Below are 20,433 nucleotides of genomic sequence, written 5' to 3'. Positions count from 1 at the left end.
AAACCTCTGAATAGCCTTGAGTCCCTTAGGCAATGGCCAATCTAGAATAGACTGGAGTTTGTCAGGATCCATCTTAAAGCCCTCCCCAGAAATCACGTATCCCAGAAAGTCTATCTGGGTCTGGTCAAAACTGCATTTCTCCAACTTACAGTATAAACCGTGTTGCAGGAGTTTGTGTAACACCCTTCTGACTTGTCTATGGTGAGTCTCAATCTCTCTAGAGTGTATGAGTATGTCATCCAGGTAGACAATAACACAATCATGTTGGAATTCCCTAAGAACTTCGTTAATCAAATCTTGAAAAACTGCAGGTGCGTTACAAAGACCAAAGGGCATGACCGTGTACTCATAATGACCATAGCGGGTATTAAACGCTGTCTTCCACTCGTGACCTTGCTGGATTCTCACCAAGTTATATGCCCCTCTGAGATCCAACTTGGTGAAAATTTTAGAATCCTTTAGCCGGTCAAAGAGCTCGGTAATCAGAGGAATGGGATAGGCATTTCTGATGGTTATTTTATTCAAACCTCGGTAATCGATGCAAGGTCTGAGTGAACCATCCTTCTTTTTAACAAAAAAAAATCCAGCCCCGGCAGGAGGGGAAGATCTCCTAATGAATCCCTTGTCTAAATTCTCCTGAATATACTCCTCTAAAACAGCATTCTCTTTAGTGGATAGAGGGTATACATGACCCCTGGGTGGCATGGTACCAGGCAATAGATTCATTTTACAATCAAATGTCCTGTGTGGGGGTAGCGTATCAGCGTTCTTCTTGTCGAACACTGCTTTTAAATCCAGGTATAGAGAAGGTATCTGTATCCCCTTAGACTTGGTAGAACTGTCTGGTGTGTTGATTACAGCCAATGGGGATACCCTGCGTAAACACCTGTCCTGACAACCCTGACCCCATGAGAGTATTTCCCCTAACTCCCAATCGATAATAGGATTATGTCTCCTTAACCATGGGTACCCCAGAACTATGGGAACAGAAGGAGACGAAATGAGCATAAGTGATAAGTTCTCCTCGTGTAAGATACCAACAGTTAGGTTAATAGGTATAGTCTCACGCGAGATAACAGGCTCGAGTAGCGGTCTACCATCTATGGCCTCAACAGCCAAAGGTATCTCTCTTAACTGGGATGGGATAGTGTGCTTAGTAGCAAAGGCTTGATCGATAAAATTCTCAGCAGCACCGGAATCTATCAAGGCCATGGTCTTTAGCACTCCCTTCTCCCACGTTAAAGAAACTGGTAACAGCAACCTGTGATTTTTATAATTATGAGTAGAGGACAAAATAGAAACACCCAAGGCCTGTCCTCTAGAGAAACTTAGGTGCGGGCGTTTCCCGAGCGAATAGGACAATTCAGGCGCAAGTGACCTCTGACTCCACAATACATACATAATCCCTGCCTTCTCCTGTACTGTCTCTCCTCCTCTGAAAGGTGAGTATTGCCTATCTGCATAGGTTCAGGAAACAGTGAGGTATTGGAATCAGGACTTTGAAATGCGGGTGCTAACTTAAAGGTAGGTCTAAGATTCCTCTCTCGAGTGTTCTGTCTCTCTCTTAAACGCTCATAAATGCGAGAAATGAACAAAATTAAGTCCTCTAAATTCTCAGGGAGCTCCCTAGTAGCAACTTCGTCAAGGATAACATCTGATAACCCGTTCAAAAATACATCTATATAAGCCTCTCATTCCACTTGACTTCTGCCGCCAGAGACCTGAACTCTAGTGCATAATCCACAAGAGTTCGGTTCTCCTGTCTCAGGCGCAACAGTAATCTGGCTGCATTGACCTTCCTACCAGGCGGGTCAAAAGTTCTTCTAAAGGCAGCTACAAAGGCATTATAATTATATACCAACGGGTTATCGTTCTCCCATAATGGGTTGGCCCATCTCAGAGCTTTCTCAATGAGTAAGGTGACAATAAATCCAACCTTTGCCCTATCGGTAGGATAGGAGTGAGGTTGCAATTCAAAATGAATACTGATCTGGTTTAAAAAACCACGACACTTCTCAGGTGAACCACCATAACGTACTGGTGGGGTAATACGGGAAGAAGCACCTACAGTGGCTACCTCTAGGCCTGAATTTACAGAGGAAATAGGAGTAGTACGCGTCTCCTCTGGTGGGTTATTAGCACGAGATAATAACGCCTGTAGTGCTAAGGCCATTTGGTCCATTCTGTGTTCCATGGCGTCAAACCTGGAATCAGAGGGACAAACCTGACTGTTTGTACCTGCAGGATCCATTGGCCCTGTCGTAATGTCAGGATCGGGGCAGGGATCCAACACGCAAAGTACAAACAGGTACAGGATACGTATACCGGACCTTAGAATGGCCGGACTAACGTACTGAGAGTATAGAGAATGGTCAGAGACAAGCCGAGGTCGAGGGAACGAGAGGACAGGTAAGCGAGTAACAAGCCGGGTCAAGGATAACAGAGGTAAACAGAGTAAGTCAAACAAGCCGGGTCGGAATCAAAAGGAAAACTGAAAAACACCAGAGCACTGTGTGACTAGACAGGCTAGAACCACGACAGGGCAATGAGCAACAGGGCAAAGTATGTTTAAATACCCTGGCTAGAGAGGATAGACACGCCTCCGACGAGTCCTGATTGGTCTCCAACGGATTGAGTGACAGGTCGTTCCGGATTGGCGTCATGACGTCGGTCTCCAGGCACCATGCTACATAAGAAAGTAACTCCCTCGCGGCTGGCGTTTATGTGACCGGGTCGACCGCGAGGAAAAGAGGAAACATGGCGTCCGGACGGATAAACGTCTAAGTCTCTACCTCTCTCGGAGGTAGAGACCTCAGGTACCCTGACAACATCCCAGGGGCCATAGTCACAGGGCAAGAGGCTAGCAAGCAGGCCTTTCTAAATCCCAGTGATGAAGGTGCTTTCGTCACAGTCAGGAACGCCCATTATTAGATAACATATGTAAGAGATAGCCTTGCCCTGCTGTTCCTGGTACCCATCTCTGATTAGTCACACCTATATAGCCTAGCTGAACAAAATGGCTGGAAAAAAGAACCAGGCCATTACCTGAATAACAAGTGGTACCAATTAGAAGATGGGAGAATCATTGTATCCACGTCACTGGCTGCAAACATTAACCGTCTACAGTAATACAAACCAGAGGATGCATGGAATATGCCACAACAAAATAGCCCCGACAAGGACCAAGCTAACAACCAAGGAATCAAACTGGTGGATCATTACATATATCTGATTTGCTCATTGACTTTACTGTTATGTCAGAAGTTAGTGAATTCTGCTATATCCTTGTCATCGTATGATCTTACTCAGGTTGGGTAGCAGCCCGGCCCACCAGAATAGAAAAGAAGAAACAACGAAAGAAAACAAGTGGTCCGTTTCCTGATTACCTAAATAATTCCAAGATATGGAAGCCTGATAACGGTTGGATCTGACAATGGCTTAGCTTTTGTACACAAGTGCCTGGAAACTGAGGTGCCGACGCACAGTCGAAGCTTCTTCAGGATAATCTGCTCATTTTGAGTTTGTGGTGATATTCATATTGAATAAATGACATGAGCCCATCTGTACTGAGATGGCATGGGATAGAATGTATATGTTAAACAATTAGTAGATGTGCCCAAAGATAAGGGATTGCATAAATGGTGGATATAACTATTGCTTCTACTGGAGTCGTGTGGGTTGGGCCACCTGTAAATCAGATACCCTACCTGCGAGTATGCAGACAATAGCAGCCACATCTAGTTGTGGTCCCGGCACTTTTAACCCCTTGAATTTGACACGGTTTAATCCCCTGGTATTCCTTTACAAATGTTTACAAAACCTGTACAAAACCTTTCATAGTTTGCAGATATATGCTTCTGGCACAGGCCCGGGAATCATACTATATTTTAATATTGAAATTGAAATCTTAAATAGTGAGACCCACCAGGTTTTTCAATCTTTTTAGGAAGAGATAGGACCTCACATTGAAATCTCTCACACCACTTGTGATTTTTTTCATGACCTAGCTGAAAACATAGCACAATCCCTAAATGTAACTAGTTGCTATGTGTGTGGTGGCACCAATATGGGTGATCAGTGACCCTGGGAAGCACGTGAGACAGACTTGCTGGTACTACAGCAGGGAGAGGGAAAGGCATAGTACCCTGTCCCAAATCTGAAGGGTTGTTAAAGAACTCCCTAATTAAGAATGAGTGGATAAGTAGATCTGGTCCAGAATTTGAGACTTTTGTATGTAACCTCACATGTCTAGAGCAGCAAACGTATAATTCTTCTGACAAGACAGGGTTATCCGCAACCAATGCAATTGAACCATACCCTAGTCCCCTTGGTAATTACCCACATCTAAAAGATGTGTGGACCAATTTGTCTGCAAGGTCCACTTGGATATCGCCCAATAATATGTATTGGATTTGTGTCCTTAAGGCCTACTCTGAACTCCACAGATATTGGTCGGGAGCCTGTGTTCTAGGACCTTTGAAACCTTCCTTCTTCTTGCTTCCCCTAAGGGAGGGAGAGATACTTGGATACTTGGTATATGAATAGCTCTTAAAGCAGCAAAGGGCATTGACGATAGGTCAATGGAAAGATAATGAATGAATTATTGATTATTATGGTCCTTCTACATGGGCTGAGGATGGTTATCGTACCTCTATTTACATGTTGAATCGAATAATCAGGTTACAAGCTGTAGTTGAAATTGTGACCAATAAAGTGTTTGGCCAAACAGAATACCAGAATGCAGTCTGCTATCTATCAGAACCGCCTAACCTTAGACTATTTGTTAGCCACTGAAGAGGGTGTATGCAGAAAGTTAAACTTGTCTAATTGTTGCCTTGAGATTGATGATGAAGGGGAGGCTATAAATGACATTGTTGATAAAATAAGGACAGTGGCCCACGTTCCAGTACAGACATGGAATGGACTAAGCCCTAGTGGATCTGAAAACTCTAGTGGGAGAGTTCTACTCCTGATTTGATTCCGGTGCTGCTCCGTAGTATAATTGATGCTACTATAGAGAGGAAAACAGCAGCTCATGTCCTTGCCTTTTGGAGGTATACACCCCTTAATCAAGAAGATACTGTGTAACCTCACTTCCTAAGACTAGATTGGCATGGTATTTCCGGTTATGATGCATAGCCATCTGTATCCAGGTGTTGAAGCATCAAAGGGGGGAATGTGGTAGAAGCTACAGGATATAGAACAACTATAGTAATGTAGGTGTAATTTTCGTATTCTCTGTATATGTATGGAATACGAAATTTGTGGTATATAGTCTTTGTCTTTGCAGCTGCAAAACAATAAATAGCATTTGTTCTTCAATGACCTGTGTCTGAAGTGTTTGGAGTGTCCCTACATTATCTCTGACCCGAGAATTCTTCCACAAGCTAACATTGTTTTGGTGACTATAGTGTCCTTTTAAGCTACAGTTGTTGTGGTGATGAAAGTATCTCTTTAATAAAAAAATATATATTAAATTGCTTCACTACTTAATTTATGCAAAAGCGCTACTTCACCCCTTTTCATGGATAATACATCCTCTATCTTACCCTATACTACATTCTGTGCTCACGCACTGCATACCCTAGACACACACACATATACACACTACATCTCCTACACACAATACATTCCCTACACACATACTCAATACCCTATGTACATACACTACATGCCCCTATACACTCCTTCAAGCCGCTAAATACAAATACCACACAAGAGCCACAACACAAACAGATCTATTTACACACACATCACACCACAAACAGTTCCTCACAGCCCCTTTTACATACGCACACTCCCACAAACAGCCTCAGCATGCATACACAATACTCTTTCTTGGCTTTGTTCCACTTTTCTCCTCTAGTATCCTACCTTTGGAGACACTAGAGACATGTCACCAGCAAACAGCAGAAATATATCATGTGCTGCGCCAAATAAACACATGGCCTTTTTCCCATGCAAGGTTGTGGAGTTGTGTGATATACTCATACACAGCATATCACATTAATATTACTATGAATTTCTTTCCTCTGGAGTTCTGTGATAGACACATACACACAAACCGCAAGGTTTTTTTTTTCTGGACCTCTGTGATATACCCATATACATCACACATTACTGTGAGTTTTAATGTCAAGGAGGTCACATAGTTGTAGTCCACAATAAAGAAGATCTCAATAAGCAATGCAATTGGGGAAAACTCAGTACTCCACATGAATGCAACTCATAATATTGTGTGGCATGGATAAGTATTAAGAAGCTCAGCTCCAAATCAATAATCATTTGCTATGTGATAAGGGTTTTGTGCTTGGGCATGTAGCGCCTCTGTATAAATGTTGTATGTGCATAGACGGTCAAAATGCATCTTCAAGTGTGTAGCCAAAAATTGTTACATCAACCCTGCAAATCGACCTTATACACCAGAATGAGAGGATCCTAATTGGAAGGGGCTCTACATTGGTTGCCTGTGCAAGTTCAGCAGCTGCAAGGACTTTAAATGTGGCATATGAGATTTATATTTTCATAACTATTATTTTTAAACATTTTTTACAACAATTCTAATGTTTAAATGTTTATCTACATTATGGATTTAAAGCGGCACTTACTATAAGCCAAAAGTGTCACTTTAAACAACAACAAAAATAAACATTTCATCAATATGTATAGCATTAAACAAACTTGTTTTACCAGCTTGCATAGAAGTTTCCTATAGAATATGTGAGATAACAACACATAGCAGCAACAATGGTCCATTTGCATCCAATTGTCTTAATCAAAATAGAAGGAACGAAGACTGACGAAATGATGAGTGCTCCATAGATAATACTCAGGGAAGCCACACCCAAACCTTCATCTGCGTTCAGACTGCTCTATAAAAATGAATTAGAATAATTTAGAAAAGGACCATTTGTAATCATCCTGACATTGAAGGAGTTAAAAGGACACTGTAGTCATCTCTCTGAATTGGTTATGTCAGATATCCCCTCGCACTGTCCCTCCATTGAGTGTTAAAACATTTTCGACCATAACCTGGCCTTTACTGGAGGTATGGCTAAGGCAGAGATTACACACTTCCTTATAGTCATATTCATTCATACCAGCAGAAAAGGTATGGCCAGGGGACTCCAGACGCTATAGCAGTTCAAAAAGATGAGGCAGATACAATGCCTACAGTGTCCCTTTAAGGTTGAGAGGGGACAGTACAAACTTAGTCCATTCCCTCATAATATATTGCTTTCTTTTAAGTCTTTGTATTCCTAATGTGTCTGCTGTTTTAATAAAATCAGTCCCTAATGCAGATTTTAAATGAACTCCTTCCTTCCAATTCCACTTTTCAAAAGAGGCACTTCAGCTATTATTCCTCCGTAGCTATTCTAATATCACACTACATTGCAGTTTATTACATTTTGGTGGGTTGTTTATGCATGATCTGTTTAGAGCACACTATCCTAATTTTATAACAGGACAGGAGGCTTCATATTTTGCATAATCTTTCTTTACTAAAACTCCAGCAGCACAGGTTTAACAATAAAGTTTAGTGAAAAAAAAAACATTGCCATAGGGTATAAAAGGCCCTTCCTCTTGCATCATTTCCTCTTTCTTTGCTGCTCCAGTCAGACAGGTCAGAGTATTTTATTCTCTGCTATTGAATTTACATTTACTCTGTCAGAGTGTCCTTTCTCTGCTCATACTTACTATTGAATTTACATTTACTCTGTCAGAGCTTCCTTTCTCTGCTCATACATACTACTGAATTTACATTTACACTGTCAGAGCTTCATTTCTCTGCTCATTCTTACTATGGAATTTACATTTACCCTGTCAGAGCTTCTTTTCTTTGCTCATACTTACTATGGAATCTACATTTACTCTGTCAGAGCTTCCTTTCTCTGCTCATTCTTACTATGGAATTTACATTTACACTGTCAGAGCTTCCTTTCTCTGCTCATTCTTACTATGGAATTTACATTTACTCTGTCAGAGCTTCCTTTCTCTGCTTATTCTTACTATGGAATTTAGATTTACTCTGTCAGAATCTTGTATTCTCTGCCCATTCTTACTATGGTTTTACATTCACACTGGGTTTGATGGATTGTCTCTATATTTGATTATCACTATTTATTTTCTTAAATTTTTCCCTTTCTCCCCTATATCCCCACCTGTACTACCTTTGCTTCCCTATCACTATCTTCCTGTATTTATTTCGCGATCGCGGCAAGTTACCATGATCGCGCTTATCAAACCAGGGACTGGGGCATTGGTTATGGTCAGCGGGAGGGGGAGTGTGGGAATCCGCGTTACTGGCATTAAGATTTGCATTCGAACGGCGGCCATTTTGGGTATCGCAGACCGCGAGATCCAGTGGGGCCAGCCACCTTCCCAGACCGTGATTCACACGGTCTGGAATGCTCTCATTTCTCCTACAGGGTTTTTCAATGCCTGTCAGGAGCTGTGATATACAAAGCACCATGTGTATATGTGTGTGTGTGTGTATATATATATGTATGTATATGTGTGTGTGTATGTATATGTGTGTATGTATGTATGTGTATATATACATGTATGTGTGTATATATATATATATGTGTATGTATGTGTATATATAGATGTTTCACAATGTATTTCATGCATTAGGTTAGCTCAATGGGCTAATACACTAGCAGTACACTGTCCATATCTTATGGTTCACAGGTTCTATCCCCACTGAACTAGATAAAATAGGAATCACCTATTTGGGTAACCAGAGAATGTGTTCACGATTTTAAATCTTGTGATCTATTAATTTCTGTGTATTTTTCGTATCCACGCTGGCGGGCCGCAACTGCTAGCCGCGCTGTCGTTTTGGCGCGAACGGCGGCCATCTTAGATCTCGCACCTGCGAGACCCACGACTGCCATTTGCGACCCTAGCGGTTATGACTCACACGTTGGATATGTATAGTTAAGTATTTCCATTAAACAATAATTTACTGTGGAACATTGCTGATAACAAACTGCACTGTACATTAACCATTACACTGCTGCAGAGTGTCTATACAGAGGTGACCCCTCTCAGTTGGGGGTGAACCCCACTCACGCTCCTGCCAATACCATAACAGGAGTGACCCCCTATGCTGGGTGACCCCCAAGCAGAGCCATACAGCACTTGGTGCAGGATTTATTCAGGGGTGACCCCCTTTCAGATGGGGTGACCCCCCACAGACTCAAAGAGACACAGTGCACGCAGGTTCAACATCCTGCCATACACTAACAAGATGACTCTATGCAGTGAATATCGGACACCCACACTACGACTGGGGTGATCCACGCACCTCCTTACCAAGGAGTGAGGAAATTGCAAATGTACAGGCTCCACAATTCATATATTGTTGGGTGAACCCAAACCAAACCAAACAGGCCCTCCACCCTTGACGGGTGCGGCCCACTTATACGACCGCTCATCCCGGTCGCACAGAGGGTGACCCCCTCTTCAGGCCACTCGACCCCTTGCGACCTGAGGGTCTCGGGTCAGATAACACTGGGTGACCCCCAGTCATTAGTGGAAGCCGACTGTACTACTACTCATGTACTTCAGTACCTGACATTTTCCTGTCTTTCACAGAGAGGAATACTCCACTACTTCATGTTAAGTGACTCACCACAATCACCACCATCTGACTTCCAGTCAATGATAAATTCGGCGGTGGCTGCCTCAGTGGAGAAGGCTATTGCCACTGGTGCAGATCCCGAAAACAGACACCGACACCGCAACGGCCACTGAAACGGAAGACACTGACTTCCTTAGAGAAGTCCCCAGAATAAAACTATCCAAACGTTATTTTCTGTGCACTTTATTATTGGGGCGACCCCCCTTACTACTGGGGTGACCCCCACACTCAAAGATGTGCATTCACCAATGGATTACTGTGCCCTTTTTTATTGGGGTGACCCCTTTATAGGAGGCGACCCCCACAGGCTCAAGTGTCACAGTGCAAGCAGGCTCATCCCCTGCTATACAATTAAGAGTCACAGTACAAGCAGGCTCATCCCCTGCTATATCATTAAGAGTCACAGTACAAGCAGGCTCATCCCCTGCTATATCATTAAGAGTCACAGTGCAAGCAGGCTCATCCCCTGCTACATCATTAAGAGTCACAGTGCAAGCAGGCTCATCCCCTGCTACATCATTAAGAGTCACAGTGCAAGCAGGCTCATCCCCTGCTACATCATTAAGAGTCACAGTGCAAGCAGGCTCATCCCCTGCTACATCATTAAGAGTCACAGTGCAAGCAGGCTCATCCCCTGCTATACAATTAAGAGTCACAGTGCAAGCAGGCTCATCCCCTGCTATACAATTAAGAGTCACAGTGCAAGCAGGCTCATCCCCTGCTATATCATTAAGAGTCACAGTGCAAGCAGGCTCATCCCCTGCTATATCATTAAGAGTCACAGTGCAAGCAGGCTCATCCCCTGCTATATCATTAAGAGTCGCAGTGCATGCAGGCTCACCCCCTGCTATATCATATGTATATATGACTCAATGCATGGTACCCACAATACGACTAGGGTGATCCACATACTCCTCACTGAGGAAGGGGAAAAATGTTGCAGTAATCAGGCTCCAACACTCATCTGCGGACTTCTGTGCACTTTATTATTGGGATGAACCCCTTTACTACTGGGGTTATTCCCCCACTCGCAGATGCGCATTCCACATGGAACTATGGCCGGAGGTGCTCTAGGTGTCCTAACACATTTACACATGTACCTAGTCCATATATATAGATATATATATACTCAACAGACGGAAAGGTCAACATATGACCTCTCACTCAAGACTTTCAGCCTAGGTTAATTGCAGTGGCAACCTCAATGCAGACAACAATCACCAATAGGCTGGGTCAGGGTCTTGTAGAGACTGTGAACCATGGTACCCCATCTGCCTATGAATTCATGAGCTACTAGGCCCAGGGCCAAGCACCCATATACAAAGGACAAGTGCAAGTATTCCATCATGGACCCTCCAAATAATTACATCAAGCCTGGGAAAAGAACCTCGATGTGCCGGAAAGTTATCCAAACAACATATTAAGGAAATCTCCGGAGACTCCACGGATTTGACCGCTGCACGGTCAGTCAACACACATAGATCGACGAAATGGGGGTTGCCACGCCTTCATCCATGATCCATACAATTGTAGCCACAAAACCGAGGACAAGGAGACTGTGTGTTCCACTCCGGGTCGCACGCCCTCACTCACTTCACCCCAACAACAGAATATTACTGAGAAACAGCTATACTCTTACATTTCTCCGGTTTCAACGCTCTCATGGTGTAACCATGGGCAGCGGTCTACCTTGTTATGAAATAAGGAAGCTACCTCTACTCGAGTAGGTAGGCTAGATTACTCCGGATGGCCAAAGGATAGGACATAGGATTCCTCTATACTCCTGGGCTGAACGACCCAGTAGGGTAACTTAGCTCCATGAACTAATGCTTAATCTGGATACCTGGTCCACCATTGGGGGTCGAAGTCCACATCTTCCAATACCACCCCTCTACGGGTACTGGAGGACCACAAATCTCACATATGAGGAAACTTACTTATTTCCAAGAAGCGCTGGGCATTCGCTCCAGACGTCACTGATTAATTCGGGGATAATTTTATGCTCACAGTAGTCGGGAGACTACCATTCTGGCACCATCCTACAGCTTCCCCACACCTAGGTGGGTTCAATCATTAGGATTGGACGGACACATACCCGTCCAGGATAGTCACACCAGGGACCCATTTGTCCATTTTGTTTTTTCATCGACGGGACCAAACAAATCAATTCACGTGTCTATCATTAAGGTACGACCCATGGTACCCAAGAAACTTTTATAACCGGTCATGGCGCCTTTTGCCACAAGGGAATCCACTACCTCACCTATCTAGACTACAAGACATTACTTACTACACACGTAATCGACAATCAGTCTCTAGGGCTGGAAGGCTCGCTGCACATACCCCTACCAGAGAACCATGATCTGGAGAAGAGACGGCCGGCGTCGAGATTACCGACAACCTACAGCTAGCCTGGGACAGATCCGATAGTTGTATTCTCCTACATTTGGACAATATCTCGGCAACCGACTACACAAAACACCTGGACGGAGTCTGGTATCGGACTCTAATAATATCGGAGGACATTTACCATTTCTAAATTACACGCAAGGTTACCCTACGACTAGGATTCCCTCAGAAGATTACCTATATCATGAACTGGGTTTCGTGACAACAACTGACAACGGGACTCCTTGGTCACCATCGCATCACGGAGATCTGGGTGACACGCACCTCGCCACTACAGCAGAATCGAAGGGGCTCCCGATCCTATTGACTCCATTCTGGGCTATCCACTGCCCTTCCGCTGTCTCCCATTTTATGGACAACCCACAAGATACCATCGGAGACTTTGGCGGCTCATACTCCACAACAGGACTTTTCGTATGCTGCGAGGCGTCATACGCTCCAGAACCAGTATCGGAATACACTCGGTTATGGGTCTTAGTTGTGGTTCTCTCTATTCCTACGGATTTGGATACTCACTCCAACTAACCCTCGAGGAATCTCACAATCGAGACAGCCTCTCTCTCCCCCTTTGTATACTATACCTTTCACACCAGTTATGGCCACCACCTTACCGAGTGGGCACGTTGACCATTGCTCATATGGTTGCGGTGATCAATTGGTTATCAGTCATTCGGGTCATGGATGCGTCTTAGACATCCACGACGCATCTTCCTTCGCCGATGTTCATTGGCCGGGTCACAAGAAGAGAATTTCAGGGTGTTCTACTTCCTCGGACTCTTCACACACCCTGTGTTGTTCCATAGCGTTAAAAATGCAAAATATGAAGCCTCCTGTCCTGTTATAAAATTGTAGATTATGCTAGCGCAGTGTACCTATAATCTTAATTTTATTAAGGACAGGAGGCGAGTATTTTCCCACCCTGCTTTTTCCCTCCCTAATTATCATTCCTTGGGTTGTACTTCAATAAAAGATTTGAATTCAGGGGGTGTGGTTATCTCTTTATTATGTGGTTTATTTCATATCACGACTGCTATCTGTTATGATTTCCTAATACATACAATTTGACTATATTAATGTCTCTATCATAGCTACCTATTTCGGTTAAAATATTCTTGTCTCATCTGATAAATTCCTTTTACGTAAAGTACTACGGAATAAACTGGTGTTTTATAAACAGTAATATTGATTATGCTAATAATAATAATAATAATGAGGACAAACAGTTCATTTCCAAATCCCTTTCACGTCTTTTGTTTCTTTTCAGTTTGATTCTTCTTCATGGATCAATACATGGGATCGTCTTCGCACACTACGACAATCTTCCAGTTGGGATTTGGATCATTTGCAGTCTGATTCTTCGTCGTTATCATTATTTATTGTAATAGCAGGATATGTTTATGATTTTCTCGCACCAAAGAAAGAGGAAATGATGCAAGAGGAAGGGCCTTTTATACCCTATGGCAATGTTTTTTTTTTCACTAAACTTTATTGTTAAACCTGTGCTGCTGGAGTTTTAGTAAAGAGAGATTATGCAAAATACTCGCCTCCTGTCCTTAATAAAATTAAGATTATAGGTACACTGCGCTAGCATAATCTACAATTTTGCTCAATAATTGTTTTTCTTTGATTGTTTATAAGTGCTTGTAAGTGCTAAGACTTGGTCTTCTTTACTTATTAAAACTATATTGACCAAATAAATTATGCTTAGAATTCCAGTATTAAAGACTAATCAGTGTATGTGCTGGTCTACCTCAGATTAAAGTGAGTTATTCCCCTGAGAAGATTGTTTGCAGGTGTGGCCAACAATATACTGGAATTGAAGCAGGGGAAACAGAATTGAACTGTGTCTCTCTCCTCAGCCCACTTGCCAGGTCACAAATAGGGGATTACTAAATTAAAATATATAACGACATTCTAAATTTATTTTGATATCAATATATAGTCCAGGCACTTCCCCTGCAGGCACTGCACAAGCCGGCTATTCCGGCCATGTGAACACGAGGACCCCTGATCACATGGCCCAGATGGGCTGGATCGGCTGGAAGGGGACTGACTGAGAGCCCAGGATCACGACCGCCTGCGTGGTATTGGCGGGGACTGGGTTAGTCCCCAGGAAGGTGGGAACATTCTATGCTGCACTTCAGTGTTTAGGACCTCCCCCGTGAGGACGGCATAAAACGCCCACCGGCATTAAAGGGTTAAATAGCCACGGTTATATTTTACTCCTATTAGTGAATTCTGTTACAATGTTTGCTTTTTTAGTACTTTATTAGTAACATTACACACATATTTTGTTATATTGTACCTACCTATGTATTAACAGAAATATAACATGTTATGGTATAGTGGTAGCTGGAAAACACACCTTGCTATTTATTGTACAGTTATTATTTTTATTTATACATTGAACAAAATAATAAACGCAGCACTTTTGTTTTTGCCCCCATTTTCATGAGCTGAACTCAAAGATCTAAGACTTATTCTACGTACACAAAAGGCCTATTTCTCTCAAATATTGTTCAAAAGTCTGTCTAAATATACGTTAGTGAGCACTGCTCCTTTGTCGAGATAATCCATCCACCTCAAAGGTATGGCATATCAAGATGCTGATTAGACAGCATCATTATTGCCAAGGTGTGCCGTAGGCTGGCCACTAGGCATGTGCATGGGGAAAATTTTCGGTTCGGTTCGGCATTCCGGACTTCGGCAACTTCGGAACTTCGACACTTCGGAAATTTGGCAACTTTGGAACTTCGGCAGTTCAGCACTTCAGAACTTCGGCACTTCAGCACTTCAGAAGTTCGGCAACTTCGGAAACTTCGGAACTTCGGGACTTCGAGACTTCTATTGCAGCTGCTTAGTAGATAACTCCCTAATTCCCACGGTATTAGGGAGTTATCTACCAAAAGGCTGAAAGACCTAAATTGGTCTTTTAGACAAATTTACTAATACTAAGTAAAAATGACTAGTAAACAGTGAGCAGCCTGCGGCTGTTCACTGTTTTAAAAATAAATAAATAAATAGGGACCACCACCACTTTTAAACCTATTGCCCCCTGGACCCCACCCCTGAGCGGCGGGTGGGGGCCCTAAAGTAAAATGATGGGGGGGACCTATTGTCCTTCCCCCGGCCCCTACCCCTGAGTGGTGGGTGGGGGCCCTAAATACTAATAAGAGGGGGGACCTAATGTCCTCCCCCCTGGCCCCCACCCCTGAGCGGTGGGTGGGGGCCCTAAATACTAATAAGGGGTGACCTAATGTCCTCCCCCCGGCCCCTACCCCTGAACGGCGGGTGGGGGCCCTAAAATGTCCCCCCAGGTGACCAGGGGTCCCCTAACCCCTAGTCACCCCCTCCCCCAAAAAACAATTATCCCCCTACCCTAAAAATAATGAGGGGTGGACCTTTAACTAAGAACCTGTAAAAAAAAAACTTACCATGTTTTCTTTCTTCTAAAATCTTCTTTTTTCAGCCCCAAAAAAGACCAAATAAAACTGAACCGAACCGAAACGAATTGCACATGTCTACTGGCCACAATCAAAGGCCACTCTAAAATGTGCAGTTTTATCACACAGTACAATGCCACAAATGTCTCAAATTTTGAGGAAGTGTGCAATTGGCATGCTGACTGCAGGAATGTCCACCAGAGCTGTTGCCCATGAATTGAATGTTCATTTCTCTACCAAAAGCGTTTCAGAGAATTTGGCAGTACATCCATCTCACAACCGCAGACCACTTGTAACCACACCAGCCCAGAATCTCCACATCCAGCATCTTCACCTCCAAGATCAACTGAGACCAGCCACACGAACAGCTGCTGCAACAATCGGTTTGCATAACCAAAGAATTTCTGCACAAACTGTCAGAAACCATCTCAGAGAAGCTCATCTGCATGCTCGGCGTCCTCATCGGCGTCTCGACTTGACTGCAGTTCATTGTCGTAACTGACTTGATTGGGCAAATGCTCACATTCGATTGCTAAAGTCACTTTGGAGAGGATGAATCCCGGTTTTCACTGTACAGAGCATAAAGCATGTATGGCATTGTGTGGGTGAGCGGTTTGCTGATGTCAACGTTGTGGATTGAGTGGCCTATGGTGGTGGTTGGGTTATTGTATGGGTAGGCTTATGTTATGGACAACAAACACAGGTGCATTTTATTGATGGTAATTTGAATGCACGGAGATACCGTGATGAGATCCTGAGGCCCATTGTTGTGCATCCACGACCATCACCTCATGTTGCAGCATTATAATGCACGGCCCCATGTTGCAAGGATCTTTACACAATTACTGGAAGCTGAAAACATCCCAGTTGTTGCATGGCCAGCATACTCACTGGACATGTCACCCATTGAGCATGTTTGGGATGCTCTGGATCGGCGTATACAACAGTGTGTTCCAGATCCTGCCAATATCCAGCAACTTTGCACAGCCATTGAAGATGAGACCAACATTCTACAGGCCACAATTAACAACCTGATTAACTCTATGCGAAGGAGATGTGTTGCACTGCATCAAATGGTAATCACAACAGATACTGACTGGTTTTCTGACCTCTCAGCCCCCCATCCTGCCCCTGTAAAACTGCACATTTTAGAGTGGCCTTTTATTGTGGCCAGTCTAAGGCACACCTTTGCAATACTCATGCTGTCTAATCAGCATCTTGATATGCCACACCTGTGAGGTGGATGGATTATCTCGGCAAAGGAGAAGTGCTCACTAACACAGATTTAGACAGGTTTGTGAACAATATTTGAGAGAAATAGGCCTTTTATATACATAGAAAAAGTCTTAGATCTTTGAGTTCAGCTCATGAAAAATGGGGGCAAAAACCAAAGTGTTTAGTTTATAATTTTGTTCAGTGTAGATATACGGGGTTATTTACTAAAGTGAGATTCCAAAGTGAATTTCAAATTTAACTGGGGTGCAGTGACAGGACTACCACTGTTGCAGGGGTCGCAACTTCGACCAGGCCGATCACTTCAGGGGGCCTGGCCGCTCTGTCGACCCTTGCGACTGTGGGCCATCTGCAATCACTTCAGGGCCGGTGCAGGCCTGTGGTCTCCTGGAGACCATGAGGAGGGGATCACACAGCACAGCGCTCCCCTCCTTCCGGTCACTGTGTGTAGCATGGCCGAGTGGGAGTGCGGTCTGACAGGAAGTGCTCACTGAGAGAGCTCTTCATGGCAGACCGGATACCGCATGCGGCGAGCAGGTAAGGAGGGGAGGGGGGAGAGAATCATGGTGGGGCATAGAGGGATGAGTGAATAATAAGGGGGAAGAGAATCATGAAGGGGCTGAAAAGGGCGGAGAGAATCATGGAGGGGCTGAGGAGGGGGGAGAGAATCTTGAAGGGGCTGAAAAGGGGGAGAGAATCATGGAGGGGCTGAGGGGGGAGAGAATCAAGGAGGGGCTTGGGAGTGGGGAGACAATCATGGAGAGGCTGAGGAGGGGGAAGGTAATCATGGAAGGGGCTGATGAGTGGAGGGGAGAGAGAATTATGGAGGGGAGAGAGACTTATGGAGGGACTGAGGAGGGAGAGGAGGGAGAGGTGGGGCAGGGGAGGGAGGGGAGAATCATGGTGGGGCAGGGGAGGGAGGGGAGAATAATGAGGGGGAGAGAATCATGGAGGGGCTGAGGGGGGGGAGAGAATCATGGAGGGGTTTGGGAGTGGGGAGAAAATCATGGAGGGGCCGAGGAGGGGGAAGAGAATCATGGAGGGGCTGAGGAGTGGAGGGGAGAGAGAATTATTGAGGGGAGAGAATCATGGGGGGACTGAGATGGGGAGGGAGGAAGAGAATCATGGAGGGGCTGAGGAGGTGGGAGAGAATCATGGTGGGGCAGCGCAGGGGGGGAGATTCATGGAGGGGCAGGGGGGAGAATCATGGAGGGGTTTGGGAGTGGGGAGAAAATCATGGAGGGGCCGAGGAGGGGGAAGAGAATCATGGAGGGGCTGAGGAGTGGAGGGGAGAGAGAATTATTGAGGGGAGAGAATCATGGGGGGACTGAGATGGGGAGGGAGGAAGAGAATCATGGAGGGGCTGAGGAGGTGGGAGAGAATCATGGTGGGGCAGCGCAGGGGGGGAGATTCATGGAGGGGCAGGGGGAGAATCATGGAGGGGCTGGGCAGAGAATCACGAAAGGGCTAAGGAGGGGAGGGGAAGAGAAATATAAAGGGGCTGAGGGGGAGAGAAACATGGAGGGGCTGGGGAGGGGGGAGAGAAACACATTCAAGGAAGGAGGAGAGAAACATTGGGCTGGGGTGTGGGAGAGACACGTGGAGGGATGGGGGGCGGGAGAGACCTAGAAGGGCTAAATTTTTCTTTGATTGTTTGTAAGTGCTTGTACGTGTAATGAGACACACAGAGGGGCTTAGAGGGGGGATGAGACATGTGGAGGGTCTAGTGTGGGATGAGACATGTAGAAGGTCTGGGGAGGAGAATGAGACACATGGAGGGGCTTAGGGGAAAGACACACGTGGAGGAGCTGGGGAGGAATGATACATGTGGAGGGTCTAAGTGGGGGAATGAAACACATGGAGTGGCTAAGGGGGAAGAATGAGACACAGAGGGGAAGGGCCAGGGCAATTTTCACACCGGAGACAGTGGTTTCTGCTGGGGTGCAATCTAGAGGAAGTCTATAAGCAATACATGGCTTAGATTGTGTCCAGGGACAAGCAGTTTAATAGGATACTCCAGACCCCTAAAGCACTTCAGCATTCTGTACACCTTTTTTTTCCATTTTACAAAAAGTGCAGCTTTTAAGAGATATTGGCACTTTTATAAATAACCTTGTTACAAGCCAATGACAGTAAATCAGACAACAGGTCCTGTTACTTACTGGTTGTGTAGCTGAATGGAGCTAAACTCAAGAGGCAGGGCACTTACCTTGCAAAAACATCCAATTGAGCTTCACTGGGAAGTCTGTAATTGGACAGACATGGGAAGTCTGTGATTAGACAGCCACAAAAAGTCTGGGTGGTGCTAGAAGCTTGCAAGAGCTCTTGCAAGAAGATTTAGATAAAATACTGCAGCTTCTTGTGCACCCAATGAAAGAAAATTTATAAATAATGCATTCATGTTTTAATTTGGGGTATAGTTACTAAATGTAGTGTTATTTTTATTTTTTGTATTTGGGCAGTCTAGTGTCCCTTTAACTGATGCTACAAAAAAAAAACCTGATGCTAGAAGGCAATCTTGTCCTATCTAGAGAGAGTATTTATGGGCAACTGATAAGTTTAACACAGGTCATTGGAATTAGATAAACTATTACTGCGTATTCAGCTGTTTTGTTTTCTCTGCATTCATGTGGCTGTTTAGAGACATGCATATATGTCTATGGTATGAGTTTTCCCAGTACACATAGATGTCAATGTAACCTATGCTATGTAGATGTTAGTCATTGCAGCCTATTTAATCCGCTTTAACCCCTTAAGGACACATGACATGTGTGACATGTCATGATTCCCTTTTATTCCAGAAGCTTGGTCCTTAAGGGGTTAAGTCTGTCAATATTGTTGCAGAGTTGTCTGAGTAAACACTTTAAATTACTGATAACATTATAAACACAAGATATTAAGGATATTGTTCATACAAAAACACACATTTGCTTGTACATCTTGGCTGACAAATTGCCCCATTTTGTATTGACAGTTTTGTTTATTGCTATTAAACAGTTAAACACTTGAACTATTATAAAATGCCACTCATACCTACCCTATATTCTGTCTAGCTCTCTTTGATTTGCTGCCTAGTTATATACTAAATTAGTTCCATATCAGCTACAAACTAGTTTCACATCATTTCCATTTCAAATGCAGTGAGTATATGTCATTATTGTTATATTTAGTTTTCTCCAAGAGCTCCAAAATTGACGATTTAATACCAATTTATTGCTTTGATTAGTGTTTCTCTCTTTGCTTATAGCTGTTATCAAGGTATATGATTAACTCACCTGTAAACTTTGGAGCCCTCCAAAAGCGGTAAACAGAAGCAAGAATCCAAAGGAAATGATAAGAATGTTTTTTAGATATCGGTCCATTTTTTTGGTTGTCAGTTCCACTTAAATGTTTGAAAATATCCTGAAAAGTTACTCAGATACAACATACGGATTGCATCCCTGCAATAAGGAAAATGATTTGTTAGCCATGTGTATAATACTGTGGACTTTAATAACAAACATAGTAGGGTCAGTGATTACTCATTGACTTGCAGCTCAGCAATAACAAAGAAAAGTTCATATGATTAAGAATGTTATCAGCTTGTGCTATAGTCTCATTACCGTCATTGAAACAAAGATCCTAAAGTATGTGTATTGATTTGAAATGAACTTACGTCTATCATTTCAGGTACATAAGGCTATGTGCATATATCCATCA

The 20,433-nt window shown here is 43.9% G+C and overlaps 1 protein-coding gene across 1 annotated transcript in view; it reads right to left on the bottom strand.

The window, feature by feature from the left end:
* The window catches only part of LOC134585785 (protein unc-93 homolog A-like), a 137,178-nt gene that overhangs the window by 82,660 nt on the left and 34,085 nt on the right, over window positions 1-20,433 (bottom strand). Inside the window, exons 2-3 of the mRNA XM_063441253.1 lie at window positions 20,010-20,174; window positions 6,691-6,872 (exon numbers count right to left, since the gene is read on the bottom strand). Coding sequence (XP_063297323.1) covers window positions 6,691-6,872; window positions 20,010-20,096 — 269 coding nt within the window. The 5' untranslated portion in view covers window positions 20,097-20,174. The remainder of the gene's footprint in view (window positions 1-6,690; window positions 6,873-20,009; window positions 20,175-20,433) is intronic.

The sequence above is a fragment of the Pelobates fuscus genome, chromosome 2, assembly GCF_036172605.1.
Source record: "Pelobates fuscus isolate aPelFus1 chromosome 2, aPelFus1.pri, whole genome shotgun sequence".
NCBI lineage: Eukaryota > Metazoa > Chordata > Amphibia > Anura > Pelobatidae > Pelobates > Pelobates fuscus.
Note: the sequence above shows the minus strand (reverse complement) of the source record. Positions and strands in the feature narration are given on the sequence as shown.